The 24,952-nt window shown below is 39.4% G+C and overlaps 2 protein-coding genes across 3 annotated transcripts; one reads left to right on the forward strand and one right to left on the reverse strand.

Annotated features, from left to right (window-relative positions):
* Nucleotides 1-12,945: 12,945 nt before the first annotated feature.
* Nucleotides 12,946-17,004, forward strand: LOC141587327 (uncharacterized). 2 transcript variants are annotated; one of them, XM_074408783.1, is made up of 2 exons: nucleotides 12,946-14,732; nucleotides 15,744-16,509. In XM_074408783.1, exon 1 carries the CDS (start codon nucleotides 13,304-13,306, stop codon nucleotides 14,429-14,431), a length of 1,128 nt encoding a protein of 375 aa, XP_074264884.1. In that variant the 5' UTR covers nucleotides 12,946-13,303; the 3' UTR covers nucleotides 14,432-14,732; nucleotides 15,744-16,509. The 2 variants fall into 2 exon arrangements, with proteins under 2 accessions (XP_074264884.1, XP_074264885.1); XM_074408784.1 differs by adding an exon at nucleotides 16,611-17,004 and having other exon boundaries at nucleotides 12,953-16,082.
* A 186-nt stretch (nucleotides 17,005-17,190) lies between these two features.
* LOC141587328 (uncharacterized) lies at nucleotides 17,191-18,479 on the reverse strand. The gene is made up of 3 exons (XM_074408785.1): nucleotides 17,820-18,479; nucleotides 17,527-17,747; nucleotides 17,191-17,445 (listed from the first exon to the last, which is right to left on the reverse strand). The coding sequence occupies exons 1-3, from the start codon at nucleotides 18,424-18,426 to the stop codon at nucleotides 17,203-17,205; spliced, it is 1,071 nt and encodes a 356-aa protein (XP_074264886.1). The 5' UTR covers nucleotides 18,427-18,479; the 3' UTR covers nucleotides 17,191-17,202.
* Between the last annotated feature and the right edge of the window lie 6,473 nt (nucleotides 18,480-24,952).

Below are 24,952 nucleotides of genomic sequence, written 5' to 3' on the forward strand. Positions count from 1 at the left end.
AAAACGGGCTCAAAAACCGAGCTAAAATCGCGCTCCAAAACGCGTGGTTGAAACGAGTTTTTCTCGATTTTCAAATCGATTTTTCAAATCAATTAACACATTAAAATAAATGATTTTTCAAACCAAATATACTCACAAAATGATTTTTCAAATCAAATATTTATTTTATTTTCAATAAAATAAACTTGGGAAAATAAATTCAAAGTAAAATAAAATAAATTGAATTCACCTAAAAAAAGCCATAATTTAAATATCATTTAAATTAATAAAATGAACTCACTTAAAAAAAAACATTAATTTAAATATCATTTAAATTAATAAAATACTTCATCGACGATGCCCATCCTACATCGTAAAACGAGCTCCAAATAATGACAATGACAACTAAAGAATACATGTGTCCTATCATCATCGGGTGTTTGTCGGGTTCTCTATAAATTCCAATATCGACGGATACGGGTATCTACAGATATCTGCCCTATACATGAGTCTGCCTCCAGTTTACTCTTTTTTCACACCCTCATCAGATCCATCATCCCCTTTGCTTTCTCAGTACTTCCCCAACTCCTATGGCCACGAGCCATATGAGCTTGGTGGCAAAGTTTGCCAAAGCTTCTTCCATCCCCACTATGTTTCTTTCTGCTCAAATAGATCCATATATTACCCATTTTTTATGAGCCTATCATCATTATCTAACAACTCACCTCTAGATTGCTCCTTCATTATCAAGCCTCAGCCTTAATATCTTCATTTTTGGAAAAGCCCAGGAGATACACCGTTTAAAGAAGATTGAAAATAGTACAATGGGATAATTGAGTGGACATAATGAAGGTGGAGCCAAATATACAATTTTAGTCTACGACTGTTTTGCATTTGTGTTAAGCTAGATCCTTTAATAAGTTAGTACTCTCGTCCTATTCCACTTTTATTGACCCCTTTTCCCTCTAAACTAATTCCAATATCAGCATAAAAGCAAGCCTTGTAGTTAGCATCGACTATCTCATGCCCAAATAATTTGTTAGCTCCTATACTAATCAGCGCAAAAAGAAATGAGATCGATGGATCGTACTAAGAAGTGAGTTCACATATGGAAGACGATTGTTCATTTTGAATTGCGTTTTATGATGGGTTTCTTAACACAGTTTGCTCCTACTTCCAATTCTTAGTCTAAAGTTTATAGCACGATATAATCAGTCCATCGAGCTAGCACCAAGGCCCGGCTTACTAAATAGTTGGGGGCCGAGTTCCATCAAGATTGTCTTAGCATGGATCTAAAAAAGATTGTCTTAGCTTGGAGTCTTTCTTTCATGATACGGATGATGTCTTGACTGAAACACTAACTCTCATTCAACCATTCGTTGTCTTTTTTCTTTTTACTCGTGTTAGGCATAACCAGTACATAGGTCATAATTCTAAGCAAGTCCCTCAGCAAATCTTGTGTCCTCTACAATAATTGCACAAGACAACCTCCCCCAAAGACCTTTGCCTACAAATCTGAGTTCCTTATTGGTTGCAATCGCCTAATTCCCTTTACCTTTTCCCACAAAACAACTGACATTCATAGACACTCACAAAGTAGGATTTTCTGACGAGCTAAATCTACAATGAACGGATTGAACCTCAAGATAGTCCAGGTGTTTCTATCTATCTAACAATCACGGCATTATGGGTAGCATTTGAGAAAACAGAGCTGGAAATCTAAGTGCCAACAGACACATTGACCGTGTCTGGTGGTATTGACGGCTGACCGCTGCTTGACGCAGCTGATGATGTTGGTTTGTCCATTATACGTCTGAGTAATCAACGATTGACGACCACAATGCCCCACGGTGGGCGCCAAACTGTTTTGGTAATTTTTACCGGGTTTAGGTTTATGCGAGGTCACTGCGGTCTTACTCGTTATATGTTTGTCGAATATTTGCGTTAATGCTAAATAAAGAAATAAAGAACGTAAATAAAAGTTGACACGTAAGATTTGGTGACGCGGAAAACCCAATGTGGGAACAACCGCGGGAGGGACGGTACCCTTCCAAGTATTGCACTAGCTTGTTAATGAGAGAGTGAGTACAATGGAGACGGAATGTAAATCTAGCTAGCATAATGTATTTTGCGTGTATGCTCGAGGTCTTGAATGCCTTTTCTTGATTGCTCCTTTGGCTATTTATAGGGTGAGAACCCTAGATGAGTCCTATCTAGATTATGGAAAGGAATAATAGCTCTGTCACAACTCCTTCCATAATCGGATCTTCTTCCTCCGTTCTCCTTGATCTCCCTTAATTCTCCCTAAGATCTCCCTGGCGACTTTCCAAATCCACGAACCTTCCTTGCTAGCGGGCCTCTCTATTCTTACGCGCTCCTTGGCCTAAACCTTCAGGCAGATTCTACTTTGTACTTGGGCTCCTCTTGCTTATTCTTCCTTCACAGTCCAACTCTTTAATAAGGACCAAGTGGGATTTTTCCTTTATTAGGCTAAAGCGCAATTTTTAGCCCAAACACCACCCATGCTAGCCTCCTTTAGGCCAGCCACTAATATTGAGATACAACTTAGGAATGTGGATGATGGATTTGTTTGCAATTGCCAAGGCTAACTTGTAATAGTGGTCTAGCAGTGAATAAGTGTAAATGTTTTGATGTTGGTTTCTTATTTAGTTGATTCATAGTGATAAATGTTTAGTGTTTGGTTGGTTATTAACTTAACATTTTAGCGGATTTTTATAAAGCCCCTTTTGCAAGTAGCACCCAATTAGCAAGGCTTCCATAGAATGCCTCTCATGGAGTTTGGTCCATCGATGGTTTAGTTACCATAAAATGGGGGATGTCTAATGAGGGCTGCGGGAGACATGGACACATGGTCTGAGAATTTGATGATGTTTTACTAGAAATACTGATTTTTACGGAAATGGTTAGCTATGGCTGATGGAAACAAGCACGCTGAATGTTTTCAAAAATTTCACCGTCTTTTTGTAGACTCTTCTTAAGAAAGGCATTAATGTATATATATTTTTTTATTATCATAACTTGTCTTTTAGTTTTTTTTGTGTTGTGTTATAGTCTCTTACTTCACAGTGCAGTGTTGTAACACTAGCTTGATGGTCATTAGCTGTCGAAGGGGACTAGGAAATTGTGTCGAAGGGGACTAGCAAAATATTTGGTTTTTTTTAGGTAACGGTAATTCCAATCCCTTCTCATTTGCCCATGCATAATAAGATGGTCGACGGTATATAGCTGCAAAACAAAACCAGGATGTTTGAAAGACGAGTAGTTTGTATGTTTGAAAAGATGTTTGTGATTCAGGCTCTTATGAATCGTTGACCCAACAACCACTCTGAAAGTTCGTGTAAGAATTCAATTAATATTACTAATCTCCATTAAGCCATTTAATTGTGTCTTACTGTCTTTTAATTGAGATTCTGAGACCTATGATTTCCTAGTGAAGGTTTTTGGAAACAAATACTAGAATAGCTACTTGAAATAATTGATGCAAGGCACCTTACCTTTTTTTTCCTTACCTTGTAACCTTTGTACTGATCATTCTATATTTAGGCAAACAATTAGTCTCTTAAAAGATGGTTTTATAGTAAAGTAATACGAGACTAACCTAATACAACTGAAATACCCACATCTACATTCTACCTTATTCCATTACTATAGGAAAAAAGATGGTTTTATAATAAGGTATTGTAGAAAGATCCCGATGTAATGAGGGTTAGTCTTCGTAAGATCTGTGCTATTACTAAAGGAAAAAAAAGATGCTTCTGATTTTTCACTAATAGTTACCCCTTAAAATGTGTATAATTTCTGAGTACTAGGTTTAGCCGGTAAGTGGTAAGAGATTGATCAGGTTTCAAGTTTGTTCAAGGAATAGACCTAAAAAAACTTGTCGGATCCAGATGAAACAAAACCTTAATAATAACGACCAGAATGACCAAAAATGTCTTGAATGACTGGACCAATAGTCACTCGAACTGACCCATACCACTAATTACTTGAGGCAAACGTCATCCAAATTAACGGAGGCAAACCAACAAAAAAGTTGATTCTTACGATGGAGAGGTTTTGGTAATATGGATTAAATTATATAGCGGGAATTAAAAAGAAAATCATGTGTTCATAACTTCTTTTTCACTGTTCCACATATGTTTTACACCGGTGAGGCCAAATGTACAGTAATACGGTAATGATTTTGGTGACATAATTGCCTGACCATCAATCAAAAGGTAACATGATTGTTCTGCTTTGTTTGAAAATTTCATGTCTTTGTTTCAGATAACTTGCATAAATTTGAGACAGGACCCTACCACAGTAAGCAGTAAGCATTTACCTGACAGGAGAAATGCTGCAAAGATGCACAAAATGACTTCCATACTAACAAGTTCATCCCATTGGTAAACAATAATGACATGGATAATCAGTGGATTACCAAGTGAACTTGAAAGGCGAAATAATTTCCCTTGGTGAAAAACGAGTTACTACCCCCTTTACAAAGAGAAGCTTCTCAATGCTGCTTTGAGTCGTGCCGAGGCCCCCTTGAGTAAGCTCTTTTTACAACGCAAAAAGTATATTGGCTCCCCTTTCTAGGGATTCGTTCTTTTCATCTTATTTATGTTGAGCTTATTTTTTCCGAATTTATCTAAATTCTGTGAACTCGTTATATTTTTCTGCAAAGAAGAATCATTATCTAGCACCACAAGGGCTTTTGCAAATTGTGGAATAAGGGAGGTGGATGGACGGAATTACACACGTTACCTTTAGAGGGGTGGTTTTTGGATGACTCACTATGAAAATTATGTAGGTAGTTGCATCGGATGGCTTTTCGTTCATACTCCCTCCGACCAAGACAAATGGTAACATAAGGAAAAATAGGTTATTTAAGAAAAGGTAGAAAAGTGAGGGTTAAATATCGAGTGAGTGAACCATTTGATGACAAACATGTAAACTGGGGTATAAGGGTAGCTTAGTCATTTTTTAGGCTATGTTACCATTGGTGTGGATCGTCCGTTTAGGTAAAAATTACCATTTGTCTGGATCGGAGGGAGTATAATTTTAAAAACCCATAAAACTGTCATTTTCTGAAAAGAAGCAAAAATCATGTCCTAATTGGAGACTTCCCGTGTGAACGGAGAGGGGGCTGAAGGGAAGGAGATCCGGTGTAGCTTTTTGAGAGGGTCGTGTGGACCCCTCGATGCTTGAACTTGAGTTTGGGTTTCCTTGCGTAGGCGGCACGACTTTGATGTGCTTGGTTTTTTTTTTTTTGGGAAGTGGGAGGCCCGATGACTCTGACTTGGTCTGTTATTTATCGTACGTGAGAAAGCGACCTGACTGTGTTGGTGTACCCGGGGAAGAGCCTGTGGGACCTCTCTTTCTTAGCTCTATTTGGGAACGTAGCAATTCTGCTTGTGTCTCGGTCCTATAATCTTGTCTTTGATGACGAGCGAGCGACAGAAGAGCGGCCGATAGAATAAGCAGGGAATTAAAGAGGGTATCTGCACACACACTTACGAGTTACTATTAATCAAATCCGCACAAGCCAAAGAAGCAATGTTTCGGAGGTAAAGAGTTCTTTTGTAGAGGCATTATTATGCTGTTTTGGTTTCTGCTGTTCAGACTGAACTTGTGAAAAAAATTGAAGCAAGTCCAGCAAGTTTCAAACTGAACTGAGACATTGAACGCCTATGACAGACTCTTGATGAGGCACTGTGTAAAAACAGGATGAGCTCTTGGCATGGCGAGCCCATTTCCCAACAACAAATGTTGCAGAAAGTCCACCCGTGAAAAAATTCTACTTAAGCCCAACAACTCCAACTATGGACTTCATGGTTAGCCCATTTCTCCAGTCAAGAAATACAGGCCGACTAGGTTTCGGGTTTGAAATTATATGAATACTTCTACCTCGAAATCAACAACCCGATCATTCATCCCTGCTATGTCAAGGCAAGCAACAACATTTCAGTATATTTCGATCATGATTTAAACTCCATAAATGTTATAAAAGGAAACTGGTATATCAGTTTTTTAGTCCCATCGTCTTTCCAAGTTCATGTTCATCTCGAGTCATTTTATAATCCCTTATCTTCTAAAAACCTTCTGGAGGCAAATTATATCCTGCACCCAGGAGTAGGGAGCAGGATACTCCCATATAGTTATTTGGCCAAAAAATAATTAGAAAAAAAAAAATTGAAAACTGCCCGCTAAATTGTCAGTTATGTTTCTAATACTCTCAAATTCTCTAGTTTCACAATCAATTCTTAAACTATCGGCAGTTTTCATATGGAGCAGAACTTTCATGGTCATCCGTCAATTGATTTGAATAATCTGCAAATTAAGAAATTGAAAACTATGAATTCAATGTCACAAATCAAGGTTTATTTGCATTCACTAAAACTGATGACATATTCTCAATATATCTGTGTCATATTCAATGGCACAAATCAGGTTTAACGACATATTCACAACATATATCGTTCATATTCACAGTTATGGATATTCACAGCATATGTGTTATATTCATACTAAAGAGCTAATAAAGTCACAACACTTAATCATCTAATTCATGGTTGTTGAAATATTCACAACTTATATCATTCATATTCACAGTTGTGTAATATTCACAACTTATATTTCTCATATTCATACTGAAGAACGATTATAGTTACACAACTTGGTCACCTAATTCACATTAGGTTGATGATATATTCACACCTTATATCATTCACATTCACAATTGTGCATATTTAGACGATATGTGTGTCGTATTTACACTAGACAATTAACAATGAATAATGAGAGAGAAATATAGATTTAATTCAATTAATTTTTAGGGTTTGATGTAGTATAAGAACATACCTTATTAGCGATTACAAACGATTAGAAGTGCATTGTTTGATTTTGTGAATATAGAAGGTAAGAGTTTAAAGGGAAGAAGAAAATAGGGTTTGTGTTTTTTGGCAAGTGATTTTGGAAAATGAAGAGTAAAATGAGGAGTGGGGTTAGTGGTTACCAGATTTTATGTGATATTTTTTTTTTAAATGGATAAAGAGCATGGAGTTTGGTACTCCTGGGAGTATAGTCTAAGGATTGTTCTAAATGTGTAAACTTTGGAAAAGATTGGGGAATGAACAGTAGGCCAGTGTTATTCGTGCGGGTCATGTGCCATACAGTGTTTCTTACTTTACTCTTTCCTCTTCCTTCTTTTCTCGATTTCTTTATTCCTTTTGGCCATTCTGTTTTGCCCTTCAATTTCCTTCTCCAGTTTCATCCACTCATTTTCCCTCTTTCACTCTCCATTTTTTTTTATCCATAGTATCAGAGTATCCATAGGCGTTCAGATAGAGGTTGCATATGAGATCTATCTCCTGCTCCGATGCTTGTGATGACGACGGCGACGAGGACAACCATGATGATTTGTGATGATGACGACGGTGACGGAGACAACCATGATGATTTGTGATGATTCGACCTTCGATAATTCGTCACTTTTCGTGCTTCAGACCTAATAATTTAATTAGGGTTTTGCTTTGATTATTACTCAATCACTTTGCTTTGATTTTTTGTTCTTATCTTTGTGTTAGCTTAGTTGGTGCTTTTCAGGTTTATCTTATGGTTTTTTTTGTCGCTAGGGAATTTTTATTCCTGCTATCAAAAGACAAGGCACGGATGAGCAGTAGCGGAAATGGCTGCCATTGGCATATAGAATGCAAATTATTGGGTGCTATGCTCAAACGGAACTTGGATATGGTTCTAATGTTCAAGGTCTGGAAACTCGCAACATTTGATCCTGAGGCAGATGAGTTTGTCGTTCATAGTCCAACACTAACTTCAAGCAAAGTAAGTTGTAAATCAAGATGTCTTAATGGCCTTAAATTGCCAGTTAGATAGATGATCTTGTTGCTGTAGTTGTTGGTTGTTGAGTTTAACGTGTGAAAATATATCAGTGGTGGCCTGGCGGTCTAGGAAAAGTTTCAACACATGCACTTGTATACGCTCGGCTGATAGTTGATGGACAAGAACATGGAGTCCATGGTAACTAACTACCTACCATATATGGTGATGCACATGGGTGTAGTTGTTTTTAATGTTCCTATTTATTGTTTGTTTCCATTTCACCATCCGTGTCCTATTCAAAGGTTTTGTTCAGGCCTTAAAATGTGAGGTTAATGTAATATGTGCGAGTTTTTTCAATAGTGTGTAAACTTTTGTCTGAAAGTTTCATCGTGCAACTGCGGAGCTTAGATGATCACCTACCTTTGCCCGGTAATACTGGTATTACCGTTGGCGATATTGGAATGAAATTCGGAGATGGAGCGTACAATACTATGGACAATGGAGTGCTACGATTATATCATGTGCGCATCCCTAGGGAGCAAATGCTTATGCGGTTCGTTCTCTAAATTGGTCAAAGTTGTCCAATTTAGGAATTTTTAGATGGAAGTTTTATCGTTACCCAAAGAGCGTGTCCGAAATGAGCCGATCTCGCAAGACACAAGTGGGTCATATGTTTTTGTGTTTCCCTCGTATACGATCAAAGGCGGTATCATAGTCTGCGATATTTTAAACTATGCATGTGTGTTACTTTTGGTTTCTTTTGGGTACTTAGGATGTAAAGGTACATGTGTTTTTGATGGTTTATTGAATTGCAGAAGCTTGAGCCTACATTATTTGAATCGCTAAAGGAGACTCCAAAATGTTCGCAATTATATTGGGGGAGTCTTTGGAACCCATTTGTTTCCGTTCTATGATTTATATTAGTGATAAGCAAACGACTAACTAAAGTGACTGTTTTTTTAGTTGCAGATTGACACTCTTTCTATGCATTTCGTGATGCTATGTTCATTACAAGCTTTGAGTGATAACTATGTTCAAAATGGCTAATGTAGATAACTATGGTTTGCAGGTTCCAATAGGAGGATGTTATAGGCTTATTGATGTTCCTTTGACCATTTTGTATCAATAGTGGAATACGAAAGATGATCATTCTTACCCAGTTCAAGTCATTTTCACTCAATCGTCACCTTGCCGTAACTTATAATTTTGGAGATGTTGTGAATCTTGGTGCCGGGTTTGTGGAGGTAAGTAACCGAGACTAGCATTTGGAGACTTTTTCCTGTAATAATGCATGTTTAGGTGTCTGGAGTTTTTCTCATGGGTGGGCGGACTGTGGAGCCGCCTTGTGCATGTTGCAAGCAAGTTGTGATTAATTGTTTGGTTCAGTATAATTTCCTCTGTAGCACAGTTAAGTAGACTGGCCAATTATAATTAATTTTACAGTAGTTAGTGCAAAGAAAATGATCAGCAACAATCTAGATAATTGTGAATTGCTATGTCGTCATTAAAGCTAATTGGGCTGTAAGTTAATCTAGGTTAACCATAGGGCCTGGTTCGGTTCATCGGGAATGCAGTAGTGTTAAAATTTCAGGGAGAGAACTTTTCCGCCCTTGGGGTTCTACAAAGCTCGAAGCCGAACCAAACCGGATGGTGCAAACCCCTTTGAAAATTAATACTCTATATAAGTATGCATGGATCAAGCAGCAAGAAATGTTTTTAAGTGATTTTACGTAGGTTTTGGATGCAACTCAAAATCCTGGGGAGGCGGGAAAGAGAAGGTTCCAGGGTACTGCTGGCGTAGGGAGTACCTCAATGATTTTAAGTGATTTTACATAGGTTCCAGAGTTTTTTTTTTGTTTTTTTTAAGCAACTTTATTGTAACTCTCTCAATATTAACGAGTTTAAGAGTTCTTAGCTTGGTCTCTTCCGGCATCTATGGTCCACTTCCTCATGCATCCCTCTAGCAATATTACAGGTTTGTTATCTATAGTTCTTTTATAATGGTAACAGGTCTTGGTTAAGACCATCTTAACTCAAGACCTCTTACAACCTTCTTTTATTTCCACTTCTATCTATTAATTGGGTGTGAGCCGTCTTAAGTAATTAAGACGATGTTAAACAAGAAATGGTGTTATAATGGTATCTTAAGTACATATTTAAGGAGAGGAAAACATATTTTAAGAGATGCTACTTTCATAGGCTGCATTGTGAGGCAATTTATATTAGTCAACCCTTAATTAGTGCAGTAGTAGTATTGTTGACAGTCTGAGTTGTCCTCAGATATTCGACATTATATGTTTCTTTTTCTTATTTGAAACATCGTAGGCTAGTGACTTGTGACTTTGTAAGTAACTAATCCTTTTTTTTCCTAATCGTATGTTCACGTTTATATTTGTGCTCAAGTTGTATATTTGAGCAGTAATTCTTGCTGCTGAAATCGTCTCCTTTTTTTGGGAGATCAGAATCTAAAAAGGTAAATTAGTTTTGGTCCAAGTAATTCTTGTAATTCTTGCTTGCTCATTAGTTTTTACGTCCAAATTTCATCTCCTTGCTATATTTGTTAATACTTGGTACCAAAATTTCGCTGCTGCCCTGCCACTTCCATTTGCAGAATTGCAGTTGATAAGGTCTAGGCTCGATATGAGAGCTTGTGCTTATGATAGTAAATTTTTCCTCCTAGGCGCTAGAGAGAAGTGAGCATCAGCGTTCAACGGATTCAAAGAGTAAACTGACAGAGGTGGTTGGTTTGTGACGTTCTCGTACAGTTACCTTTATTGAGAACTACGACACTAGGTCCACTCAGGTGGCCAAATTTCAAATATTTTCAAAATTGCCGGTCTTACCGATCATGCCACTATTTTCAGATCATTGTTGATCTTGCTTGTAGATTGCCAAGGCTGACCGGAGTAGTCTTCAAGCTTAAACATGTTTAAGCCTTCAAGCTATTGGGGACTACGTCACAATATGGGAACTTAGCCCGAGCAAGTCTTTCGCTCCGGTGTCACCCATGATATCATGTCTTTGTTATTAGGAGGTATAAGGAGCTTGAAAAACCCGATCTAACCGAGTTTGAGGTTTAGTTTGTAGCAAAAACTCAAATTATTATAGCTAAGTCTCAAATTTTTCAGTTTTCAGTGTATTTGATGATGTGTATCTATAATATCCAAGTTGTAGCAAAATTTAATACTCCCTCCACAAACCTATTTTCACTCCATTTGCTTTTGGGAGGTCAAAGTGTCCGAACTTTGACCGTAGTTAGAGAATAAAAATTATTAGATTTTAAAACAAAAACATTTACACTTATTTTAATCACATCTTTCACGAAAAAAATTTCAAAAAAAAAAAAGTAACATATAGACTTTGAAAAACACGGTCAAAGTGTCGTTTGGAAATCGCAATAAAGCAAATGGGGTGAAAATAGGTTTGTGGAGGAAGTATCTTTTTAGTTCTTTTTGGGACAATGGGTATGCTATAGTTTCACTTATTTCTTGCAAAGTTTCAATCTTTTTAATGATTATTTGATGATGTGTACTATGTTCCTGAGTCACATTTTATTTCTTGTGAAGTTTCAATTTATAATTTCCGAGTTCCGCGTCCGGACTATCTAATTGTCTTACTTGTTTAATTCATACATTTGTCATTTATAATGTGACACATTCTTATATGATAATTCTAATTATGATTACTATAACTTATCAACCAAATTATGAGGCACATGTACTATTCTAATTTGAGTATTTCGACTTAAATAAGAAGCATCAAAGGTAGAAAATAGTCTTGCTTCCATCAGAGGCTGTGTTTTTAGGTCTTTGTAGAAGTCCAGGATTACTTGCTAATTTGTTGTGTTTTAGTATTTTACTCTGATTTGTGGATTGTTTGTCTTATTTTGCTTGCGTATTCTCTTTACTAATCGTCAGCAACCCAATGACTCCAACCTAAACATTGCATTTCGAAGATTGCTCATGAAGGGTTGATTTAAATGTTCGGGAAGTGTTAACCCAATGACTGCAACGTAAACAGATACTTCTACATTGCGCTCGAAGGTTGGTAATTTGATAAAAGACGGATATGGGCCTTGGGACTCCGCGCGCATCGCGCGCGGAGCAACAACTAGTAATAAAAATGTATAACTTCATGTTTCTTTATAGCAGTAAGTAACTAAGTATGGTCTAGTGAGCCTTGCTCTTTGTATGAACAATGTCTTTCCTTTTGAAGTGTATGATGATAAACACACTTCGAAACACAATAAATCGGAACCCATGACAATAGGCCATGGGCCACCCCTTAATTCGTGCATGGAATATTAACGATTACACAAGTACACTACGGAGTACCTTACAAAACCAATTAGTCTCACTATATCCGTCTATAATTATAGACTATAGACGGGTAAATATGCTTAAAGTAGTGACATTTTAAGGCTCTATCATGCAACTTATTGCTTGTCTTATACTTAAAGTAGGTGGACATTTGATTCGTCTATAACTATAGACCGATATCTCCCGTCTATATTGAAAATTTGTGTTACAAAACAAAGGCTCTATGCGAGAATACGAGTTATATCCAACATAACAATTACAGTGACTAATTAGCAGGCCATTGCGTTAGGATTAGAGATTTAGAGGCGATCATATGCGGGTTTGAGCTGAGTTTAAGTTAAATTTGGGCTCATAGATAAGCGGGTTAGGGGGTTTAGGGCGGGTTAGTGGACCGAATCGTAAAATATCTTGTCCTATACCCATGTATGTTGTCAGCTCGATGGAGATGGACGGGACGACCCATGAACAACTCTAGCCAGGACGAGTTATGAGTATATGGGTGATACATCTATAGTAAAACAAAAGTTCTTGTTTAGACGGGCCATTTTCGACTCTTTAAGAAGACGAGATTTTTCAGAACCATTTTGGCAAATGTGAATCAAATGTAATAGCTAGTGATGCAGTTAGTAACTTGTATTTTAAAAGTGATCACATTTAACTGTAAAATGATCTCAAAATTCCGTCCTTTTTATTTCAGAGTAAAATGACTCATCTTAAGGGAGACCAGCCAATGATAAAAAGTAAAAACGTCGTAAACTTTATGAACACACATTATCTTGAGGAGTGGATGCGAGACCCAAATACCCAATTACCCTAGTGATCAGATTTAGATCCCTTTTCCGAATCCGAATCCAAATCCAAATCCAAATCCAAATCCAGTCGAGTTATACGGACATTCACTCGAACCTGAACACGATCTGTAACCCGATCCAGATCCGGCCGGTTCAAATCCGCCATAGCCCAACAAGGTCATTCATCGTTTTTGGAAACCAAAATTGCAACTCCCACAATCTCCACTCAACTCTCGTCTTATGCCATGGATTGATGATCTATATACTGTTTGGTTTGTCTTTACTTATCTTTCTGCTTAATTTTAGTTGTAATTGATTTTCGCACTACACAATTTACTACTTTGTTCAAAAGTTGCAATCTTTTGTATAAAAATGCATGTTACAGGATCAAAATTGTTCACCCCATCTCTAAAATTAATTAGATTTTGTCATTTTGGAAGAAACCCATCTCTGAAATCCCCCAATTCTCAATTACCAAAACTCCCACAAACTAAAGTTGGGATTTTTTGGGATTTGGATAATAAACCCCCAAATACAGCTCCACCTTATGAAATTGCAATTAAATTGAGAAAGACTGTTTCTTGCTTTGGAATTGTTAGATATATGGTTGCGTATGCGAATCGCCACGCTTTTAGTTATGTTCCTCCTGCTGTTAAAGAGCGTAGGAATGAGAGGAAGGTGTTGAATCACTTGGAAAATAAAGGGGTTATAAGGTCTGTTGAACCATATGTGTGTAGGGTTTGTGGTAGGAAGTTTAACACTAATGAGAAACTTATGGGGCATTTTACTATTCATGAGAGGGAACATCAAAAACGGGTTAATCAGATTGAGTCTGCGAAAGGGAAGAAAAGGGTTAATTTGGTAGGGAGGTATGCAATGAAGATGGAGAAATATAGGAATGCTTGTAAGGATGTTGTGACTCCTAAGGTTGGGTATGGTTTAGCTGATGAGTTGAAACGAGCCGGGTTTTGGGTTAGGACTGTGTCTGATAAGCCACAGGCTGCGGATGTTGCATTGAGGAATTGTATGGTGGATTTGATGGATCGTAGGGCCATACAGTGCTTGGTGCTTGTGTCTGATGATTCGGACTTTGTGGGGGTTTTGAAGGAGGCTAGGGAGAGATGTGTGAAGACTGTGGTTGTGGGATGTAATGATGATGATGGTGTGCTTAAGAGAAGTGCTGATGCTTGTTTTTCATGGAGGGATATAATTGTCGGGAAGGCTAGAAGTGAGGCGGGTTCTGTCGTGGGACGGTGGAGAGACCGGGATATTTTGAAGAGACTTGAGTGGACTTATGATCCGGAAGTCGAAAAGGGCGCTGATAAGTTAAGTGATTCTAGTGATTTTGAGGACGCGGAATGCGGAGACTCCACTGGAAAAGATGATAAGCGTTTGGTTGGAAAAGATGATAAGCCGTGGTGGGAGTTGGACTCGGATGCTGAAGGTGCACGTTTGAATTCATCGTCTTCACTGCAGACACATTTTGTTGATGAAAGGTAGATGCCAACTGTTGCTTGTAAAGTCATTGAAAGGTGACATTCTGGAACAGAGTTTGCTACCTGTGAACATCAAAACTGCTCTCGCTGCTTCGTACGAAATAAAAGGACTAATTACATGTTGGAAGTAAAATCTATGACATATCGGCTATCGCCACACACACTTCATGAACTGAACTGGGTTTGGTTAATAGGGTGATTGTGGTGTATACCTTTTGCAATGACATCATATCTCGCTCGAGCAATCCAGATATTCGATCAAGAAAACATGGAGGCATGGACCCCATTTCTTTTCCTGTGTTAAGGTTGTGTGCTAAAGTTATGCTTGCCTAGATGGCCTGTTTGCGATTGTGGCTTGAAATTAGAATAACCTTCCATGTTTGATGCATATACATATGTTACAGTTCTTCTCTAATCTCTATGTTGAGAATTGAGATGAAGCTAGGATATTGCTGCATAGATGCTGCTGCAAGAAATAGAACATCGGAAAGAACAATGGGTCATTTATATCCATGATTAATCGCTAACTTGTTGTCTTTTTTCACTGCCTAGCTGAGAATCATGATCGCTTTTACCATCTTTCGAGCGCAAGCTGGCTCTCCATAAACTGTTTGGAAGATGCAACTACTAGTCAGAAAACGCAAATTTGGCTTCCCTTGGCGATTAGATGACACACTAGATTCCTTTAAGTTCTAGTTTGGTGGAGTGTAACTTAGAGAGAATTGTTGCTATGTTAGCTACTCCCTCTATTTTTTTTTTTAGTAAATAGGGCAATTCCAAAGAATTGGAGGTTATATGTTTGTTTAGGTTTCTTTGGTGTACCCTGTGGCTCTTTTCTTCTTGTAATCATCTAGCTAGCTGTTTGAAGTTTAGGAAGCATTTGATGCGACTTAACTAATGTACAGTTTATAAATCGAATTTTTAATGGTGAGACGCTCGTTTATCTTTACTCTTTAGAAAGCAAGAAGTTCCCTTAGACTATTCCTGCAATCGTAAATCTCATGACGCTAACGTGCTTTTCCTTTTCCTGTGCTCTGTGGTCTGTGCTTTACATTTTTGTCTCATTCTATTTTTTTCCCATGTACTTCGTTTCCCTAATAGGCCTAATTCATTTCCCAAAAACCATTCTTTCCCAATTCCTCTACTTTGTTCTCCAGTTCGTTGTAATTGAGGTTTTTGTCAAACTGATTTTGTTGTTGATTTCGATGGATATTTGATTGTTCTTGTGATTCCGTTTAATCTGTTTAGTTTCTGATTTTGTGTGGTTTTGAGATGGGCCATGATGCACTGCAACAAAAAATGATCTTATGTAACAGTTAATTCGTGGCGAATATATAATCGTTCAAAGATCATTCTCAACAACATCTGGGTGTTTATAGCTTTCACCTGCAACAGCAGCAGCAGCGTGTCTCAAAATGAATTTGACGCTGCCGGAAGGGAACAAAGTTTCTAGAAGAGGAGGAAAGAGAAAAGTTGAGCTTGGAGAGTTACTTTGAGCAAGCTGAGTTGTTGACAGCCGTGCTGGTTCTCGCCCTTGAACGGTTGGGCTCGCATTTTTTATATCTCTCCTCTTTTTCTATACTTGCCTGGTTAGTTTCTTACTTTCTTTCTACATGTGATAGTTTACCTAAAAGTCTAAAACTATGTTTTTTCATGCAACAATCCTACCACAAAAGTAGTTATTAAGTTCTTTTTTGTGTCAATTTTAGTAAATAAAATACGATTGTCTGACATGTGGGTGTGTGAGTTTTTTGTGTTTCCATTAATCATATATACCTTAGACAGTAATGCATAGGTCCTGAATTAAGGTAAGTACCGTAGATCAGGTTTTTTGTGGTTGACAAGTTGAGCAAACTCATTATTTCGTCCTGACCAATCATTAGTTATCCTTTGATTACAATACCCTCACAAAGAATAAAAAATACAATCAAATGACCGAGACAGAATGTACATGAACCGATTGAAGGGGTCTAAAGAATAGGGGATATTGCTTAATTGCATGATGATGTTCTTAATTTAGGCCAATTCACTATATTTTTCACACTTCCCCTCACATATTTAGACAAATGTTGTCAATAGGATCGAATAGAGGGAGTATTAACTAACAAGATTTATTTTTAAATGTTTATTGTGGTTGAAAGTTCAATCCAAAACCTTTTAAAATGTAACTGTAATAAGATAAGCTGACACCAGGTCGGTTCAGTAATTTTCTTGGGTTTATTTTTTCCTCTTTCAAATGGTGTCCAACTCCGGATGAAAAAGTGTTGGACATTACTCAGGCTGAGGACGAAAAGCCCAGGTTTTTCGTGTAAACTTTGGAGAAGTAACCCACCAATTTCAATATCATGTTGCCTATAAGTCGACGGGATTAACATTTTGTGGCACTCATAATCACTAGGAAAAAGATAAAGGGATTTTCTACGATGTACGCCTCTGTTTTTTTTTTAAAATTCTAGCATATACCCTCAATTTTTAATGACAATTACTACTATGAGACGTAGTTTCTTAAAACACGCACTCATTAGTGCTTTGTAAAAGATTGGTTCTTTGATTAAAAAACTGCTGTTCATCAAGTAATGCGGACTACGTTCAAAACCAAGCCGCGATGAAGTTCATGTCTCAAAGAGGAGATGAATGGAGGTAGTATCTGTAATCAGTGCTAGAAGCCCGGACTCGCTTTACACCTTTAAAATGACAGAGTTCATTATCATGACAGGTGAAATCTAATGAACAAAAATAATTAATACTGAGTAGCAATTAAACAAAAGGACCGTCTTATACTATAATTTTTGTTGTGGGTCTAGGAGAATGAAGAGGCACCAAATCCAACAATTTTGGAGCTGCGGCTTCTGCATCGACAGATATAGCTGAATAGAACCTTCTCTGAAGACCATGTTCTAAAGCTTCAAAGATAACATGATACAAATATCTACGATCTGTCATGTCTTTTTGCCATCCTCTAAGTGCCATCTGTTCTCGCCATGCTCCCGTTACCCTCAACAAATGAATATTTGATCTCTAACCAGGAAAACAATAAAATAGTGAGTTGTTTAACAACAAACTGAGATGACTGAAGAGAATCTAGAATGAAACACAAACCTGGTTGACAGCAAACTGAGCAACGCGTATAAGAGAGTCATCGTCCAGGGATAAATTGAGAAAAAGTCCACGAGAGTTTCCATAATGTAAGTTTTCTCTTTTCAGGCCCAAACGTCGACGGATAACAGGACAATTATGCAGGTTTGCATAAAGAAGTACTTCTACATCACCGTCACCTGCCTTGTTTCTCTCATCTTTGTGAACCAAGTTGATGAACGAAACTGCACAAGAGTAATTAACATAAGAAGGTAGAATGGAGTATTGATATTGATATTGATAGTTATAATACCAACCTGGGCGATGAAGGGAGACTTGGTAGACGTCACGGTAGGGCCAATAACAATGGGCATGGAGGTTGATAGAAACCCCAGCAGCAGCAGGATCACGAGTTTGAATTAAGAAATTGCAATCACCTTCATTAGAACGAATTTCAATGGAAAGCACACTCACAAACTCGAGGCTGGAACCGTGCTGCTGCTTATTGTATTCGTTGACCGCAAGCTGAGCCGACTCAATAACCCCAATATCATCCGTACGGGGCATCCACGAATCAGGTTTTGGATTACCAAACATGTGGAGCGGACGACGCTTAGGGTATTTTCCGGGTGTTGGGGCGATGCCGTTTTCCCTGTTGTATTTCTTCAGGTCCTTGTAAAGGCTTTTCATTTCTTCGAAATTTTTACTATTCCAACGATCCAGCTTGAGGAAACTGTCGTCATAGCAGTCTAACACGTCATACTCGGCCCAGATCTTACTTGCAATGTTCTGGCGACGACGAACATTTATTTCATCTTCTGACATCTTCTCCCTAACTCTAACACTGTCGCCACTTTTCATCAGCTGTCTACCCGATAACTTCACCTTCATCAGCTGTCGAAGAGCAGCAGTCGTCTTCAACATTTTTGGTTGATTCTTCGTAAAAATAAACTAGTCACGTTACGGATATAAATTCAATATTTCTCAAAGTAGAAAAACTATTATATGGATAATTCTTCTACAAACCCTAGAACAGCGTAAACATGAAGTTTTAGCTTATTGTGAGGTAGAGTCGTCGTATGCTACCAAAGATACAAGAGTATATTTATAATATTTAAAACCTTAAACCAATGCAATGGATATAATGATCGATTCAAGTAACAAGAAAAGAGAGGGGTTATAATTAATTGAACTAGTTTTGTGACCCGTGAAATGGGTTGTTCTGTTTCTAGTATAATACTTTAGTGATTTAATACAATAACATACTACGATCAATTCAATTTACGATTTTCATGTTTTAAGGGCTGTATAAATTCAATTACTATTTTATACAACAGTTTATCAGAAATTAAAATTTCATACATTAGATATACTAAGATACCCCTATCAAAACTAAAGTAACTCAATGCAAGCTAAAATGAATTAATAATATAAGTATTCATATAATCAAATTAAACAAAACTATATTATCAAACAAAGATTCCCAAAGATAGAACACCCTCACAAATTAGATATCAAAATTTCATCAACAATTCTGAAAATAACATAAAACACACAATTAGAAATGTTATGACAAAACTAACATTTCATACCCCCATAAAATGAAGCTAATACAATAATAAATTGCGGAACTAAAAATTTTAAGCAGCAACAACTTGAACAACAATTGGATCATTATTGCCGAATATTTCACCTATTTAACAATATTATACAAAAAATGTTATGTTATCCCCTCAAATTTTCCATCTTTTAGCCATAAAGAAATTCAGTGGGTCCCTCACCCCAATCATGTGAGAGGTCTCTCAATAACGCTATTGAGAGACCGTCTCTCAGGAGTTTTTGTGATATTTCAAAATATATATAATAAATGCTCAAAACATTATTAATCATCCATGATTCCACGTTGATGTCATCAATCTTTAGTTAGTATGTAAAATATGGTTGTTTAAGCAATCTTAGTATTTCATTTCTCCTTATAATCTTCTTTCTTCAATAAATCATACCTATTAAAAAAAAGTAACACAATAATAGTGGAATTTGTTTTATGCAATATTATCGTTATTAACTTAGTTTCACCTTAAGTAATGAAAAAAAGAGGGAATGACAATCAAATCGTAGAGATCTAAGTATATTTACCTTGGGATAGCTTAACACAATAAATAATGTTGATAGCACTGATAAGTAGTATTTTGGTAGCTTTTACCCCGCATTTATACCTTATTCCGACTCGATTTTGTGTGCTTTAAATGTTAAATAGCTCATTTTATTATTTTAATTAGTAATTATTAGTTTTATTATATTTATTGCGAGCAATTGTTAGATACGCGGAATTTGATACTGCTTTGGCTTGTTTGTATTTTGTAGAGATTAGTTCGATAATTAAAGTTATGCGAGGTGGAAAAGACGGGTCAAAGTCAAAGTGTCAAACTAGGGTCAATTCAAAAGAAGACTAGCAAATGGAAATCTAAGAGAGTAATAAGGTCATCCTTTCATTTTCTGAACCCGTGCTTCCATTTCAACGTGGACCACCATCTCCCTTATTCTCGATCAACCTGCATTTCATCCCCATGGCTTCCTCCATTAAGGCCATTCACCAATTTCACCATCATCACCTTAGTTCACCAACATCTCCATCACCCTCCGTGACCACCATCATCTCCATTCGACCTGCAATCAACCCGCATCAATCAATGTCAACCCAACATTACCTCTGAACTGAAACCCGAAACCTGCCACGATACAAACACACCAACAGCATCCATCGTTCACCCATAAACTCACCACCATTGCAACCACGGCTTACCTGCATCATATCATCACCATCAAATCCCCTACAATTACACCACCATTTATTTCACCTTCGTTTTCACCTCACCACTGTTAGGCCCAAAATATGGATATGGGCTGACTTGGGGCAGCAGGCCTGGGAGTGTTACGGGATGCAGGATATCAGGGAGCCAGGATGCCAGCGTCAGCAATCAGCGCAGGATATGGGCCAAAGGTCCACGCGGGAGAAGCTTATTAAGGTCCAACATCTTGCGAGATCGGGAGAAGGACAGTCCTACCTGATGTCAAATTAGGAATAACTTGGGGGAGAAGGAAGAAACCCTAGCTCCTCGACCTCCCCTATATAAGGAGCCTCAATGCAAAGAGGAACGATCATCAGAAGATACCAGAATTACACTTTAGCATTCATAGCAAGCATAAGAACTGTATTTCCTCTCGAATTATAGTGAAAATATTGGTGGGATTCCGTCTCCCCCCGCGGTTGTTTCCCACATTGGGTTTTCCGCGTCACCAAAATTGCTTGTGTTCATTGCATTCATCGTTCAAACAGGACAACATACGACGTTCACATAAATCGCAGCATTGACCTAACGCTAAGACCACTTTAACCCTAATTTGGTAGAAATTTACCAAAACAGTTTGGCGCCCACCGTGGGGCATAGTGGTCGTCTCCATTAGTCAGTCTACTCAACAATCAAAACATGTCCGGACACAAAGAAACAACCTCAGGCAGCACCGGCGGCGCACCAGGAACACAGGTGCCGCCCTCTTCAGCAGCAACACAAATACCATCTCCTTCGGCAGCAGCAGTAGCACGTACAACTTCGGGTAAAATCACCACTGCTGCTCAGATACCAGCAGCCAAGCAAAGTCAGAGTTCCCAAGCCGCAGCAAGCCCATCCTCAGGAAAGGCTCAGATTAAAGATCCGGGATTCGCCCAGGGACAGCAGGGAGTCCCGCAATCAGAAAGGGAGCACAACCTGTGCAAATGATTGGGCACCTCCGAGTCCTACCAGCATCATGATAAGCGGGTTGGACACATTAGCCAGAACCATCAGGACTATGCAGAGCGAGAATAGGAGCATGAGATCCCAGATGGAGGAGGACAACAACCTCCTCCGAGCACAGATCAACGAATTAAGGAACCAGACCGCTAGTCCAGCCCCTGGGATGCAAGAAGACAGATTTGGAAGGCCGTCAGCAGAAAGTAGGGATCGAAGGCAGCCACGGGTGTTACCACGCGAAGTAGCACTCAGGCTGGACATGGAAGGAACACCACAGCCACGAGGAGGCCTGGTCCCAACAGGACTAGGAGCACTAACACCAGATGAGGAACCAGTGTGCCAGGAACCTACACCCACGTCAGGCGCGGTGGGACCGCAGAAAAGCAGGGCCACAATTGCAGTCCCAATAACCAGACTACCCGCTACGAATCAGGGCGAATATACCTGGGAAGACACTCCGGTGGCAGCAACATCGCAGGCACGTCAAACAGAAATCCTGGAACAACGGAACTTCGTACAAGGAGCAGGACACCAGCCACAGGGGCATCAGCGACCCTCCGGAAGAGAGACATACATAGAACGCCAGCCGGGAACTACGAAGCCTCCTCGGAGGGTCCCCGGTATGCCTCTCGCCTATGGAGATTTGCACCGAAAGCTACGCCGATTCACCGTTTCATCGACGATATAGCCACGGTGGCCTTACCAAAAGGATTTAGCGTCCCAACAATGACTCTCTTTGATGGAACCACAGACCCCTGCGATCACATCAGTCAATTCAAGCAGAAGATGATGGTCACTACGGCCACGGGAGCCTCAAAAGAGGCATGTATGTGTAAGGGATTTGGTTCAACCCTAACCGGAGCAGCATTACAATGGTTCGTTGGTCTACCTAATGGAACCATATCATCATTCGCTGACTTGGTCAACGCCTTCAACCAACAGTTCTCCAGCAGCCGCAGAACACCCAAGCAGCCAAGTGACCTGTACAGGATCGTTCAGGAGATAGGGGAATCAATCAAGGACTACGTCACTAGGTTCAACGAAAGAAAAGTCTCAATACGAGGTCGCGATATGTCCACTGCTATCAACGCCTTCAGGCAGGGCCTGGATAAGGAGTCAAACCTCTACAAAGAATTAACTATGTATCCTTGTGAGAGATTCGAGGAAGTTCAACAGAGAGCTACTGCAGCGTTAAGATTGGAAGAAGATATACAGGCTAGAAAGGGTACAGCAGGCTTCGACAAGACAAGTAGGAAATTCGCACCAGAAAAGAAGGATGACAGAATTAAGCCATATAGCAGGCCCAATATAAGCAGGGTAGCAGAAAAAACTCAACAAATTGATGATTCTCCGCACCCTCCTAAGCTATCTGAGTACGGATTCAACACGGGAATGGAGGGGTTGTTAAAAGCACTCAGAAACCTGGGTGATCAGGTGAGGTGGCCAAAACCACCCACTCAGGATCGGCCAAACGACGACAGAGACAGCAGCAAGAGGTGTGAATGACACCAAGACATAGGACACAGAACGGAAGATTGCTACAAATTGCGGAGGGAGGTGAAGTTCCAGGTACGCAAAGGAAACTTGGACCACCTGTTATCACGTGGGGGCAAGCAGGACAGAAGAGAAGCAGCAAATCAGGTACTTCCTTCTGCTCCACCCGTATGCACGAAGATTATTAACGTGATAACAGGCGGATCCGAGCTAGCAGGCTTGACATATTCCGCCGCGAAGAGGAAAGCCACCGGGAGTAAAGGGGTCATCCGAAACCTCGTACGAGTAAGCGAGCAATTTACCCCAAGAACTTTCGATGAAACCGACATGGAAAGCGGCGCAGAACAGCATGACGATGCCTTGACCATAACATTATCCATCGGCAATTGTACTGTACGGAAAGCATTGGTAGATACAGGAAGCTCTGTGAACCTTATCATGCTCGAAACCCTCAAAACCATAGGTTTCGATAAAGAGAACCTGGTAAAGAAATCTGTGCCACTGGTGGGATTTAGTGGGGAGACTGCACATTCAGTAGGTGAGATAACTATCCCAACATATATTGAAGGAGTTAATAAACTAGTAAGATACCTAATCATTGAAGGTCCAACCACCTACAACGTGATACTGGGAAGACCGTGGTTGCATCAGATGAAGGCAGTACCTTCAACATATCATCAGTGTCTCAAGTTCCCAACCCATGGGGCACGATTCTGGTAAAAGGAGATCAAGAGGAATCCAGAAACTGTTATACCCAAGCCCTCAAAGCCACAACCAAGCTCCCCTCATAGCAATTACAGGACCGGGGCACCTCGACAGAATACAAGGAGCCTCCCTCGGAAGAGATGGACCAGATACACCTGGACGAGGAGCACCCGGACAGAACAGTGTTGATTGGGGCCACCTGCAGTGAAGAACTGCGCAACCAGCTGATTCAATTTCTCAAGAGCAACATGGATTGCTTCGCCTGGTCCCACAATGATATGGTGGGCATAGACCCATCCGTTATTTCACATAAATTAAGCGTAAACCCAAGCTGCACCCCAGTACAGCAGAAGAGAAGAAAATTCGCGGCAGAAAGAAATGAAGTCATCAATAAAGAAGTGGACAGTCTCTTGGCAGCAGATAAAATTAAAGAAGTCAGTTACCCTAAGTGGCTCTCTAACGTAGTAGTGGTACCCAAAAAGAACGGTAAGTGGAGGGTATGCGTAGACTTCACAGATCTAAACAAAGCTTGTCCCAAGGATCCCTTCCCACTACCGCATATCGACGCAATAGTGGACGCTACTGCGGGACATGAGGTACTCACTTTCCTCGATGCCTGGAGCGGTTACAATCAAATCAAGATGCATCCACAAGATCAGGAGAAGACAACATTCATGTCGGAGAGGGGCATATATTGTTACAAGGTCATGCCCTTCGGCCTAAAGAACGCCGGGTCCACCTATCAACGGTTGGTAAATAAAATGTTCAAGCAGCAAATAGGAAAGACCATGGAAGTATACATTGACGACATGGTGGTAAAATCTAAAAAAGCAAAAATGCACATGGAGCACTTGGCGGATACCTTCCAGACGTTGAGGGAATTTAAAATGAAACTTAATCCATCCAAATGCTCGTTTGGGGTATCCTCGGGAAAATTCCTAGGGTATATGGTAACACAGAGGGGAATTGAGGCAAGCAAGGAGCAGATAAGAGCAATACTCCAACTGGAATCACCCCAGAAACCAAAAGATGTGCAGAGGCTAGCAGGAAAGGTGGCGGCCCTAAATAGGTTCATATCAAGGGCCTCGGATAGGTGCAAACTATTCTATGATATATTGAGGAAGAGTCAGAAATTCGAATGGACTAAAGAGCATGAAAAAGCATTCGCCGAACTCAAAAGCTACCTAAGCACGCCACCATTACTCGCGAAGCCTGAGCAAGGGGAACCACTATTTTTGTATCTATCAGTCACGGAAGCAGCCGTAAGCGCAGTTCTGGTTAAAGAACAAGAAGGAGTGCAGCATCCCATATATTATATCAGCAAGTCTCTCGCTCCCTGCAGAGACCAGGTACACTTCTTTTGAAAAATTAGCACGGCCAGTTATGCGCTCTTATAAATCGGGCCGTACTTTGAATCTCACACCATCCATGTCATAACCAATTACCCGCTAAAGACTATT

The sequence above is a fragment of the Silene latifolia genome, chromosome 6 (genome assembly GCF_048544455.1).
Source record: "Silene latifolia isolate original U9 population chromosome 6, ASM4854445v1, whole genome shotgun sequence".
Lineage (NCBI taxonomy): Eukaryota > Viridiplantae > Streptophyta > Magnoliopsida > Caryophyllales > Caryophyllaceae > Silene > Silene latifolia.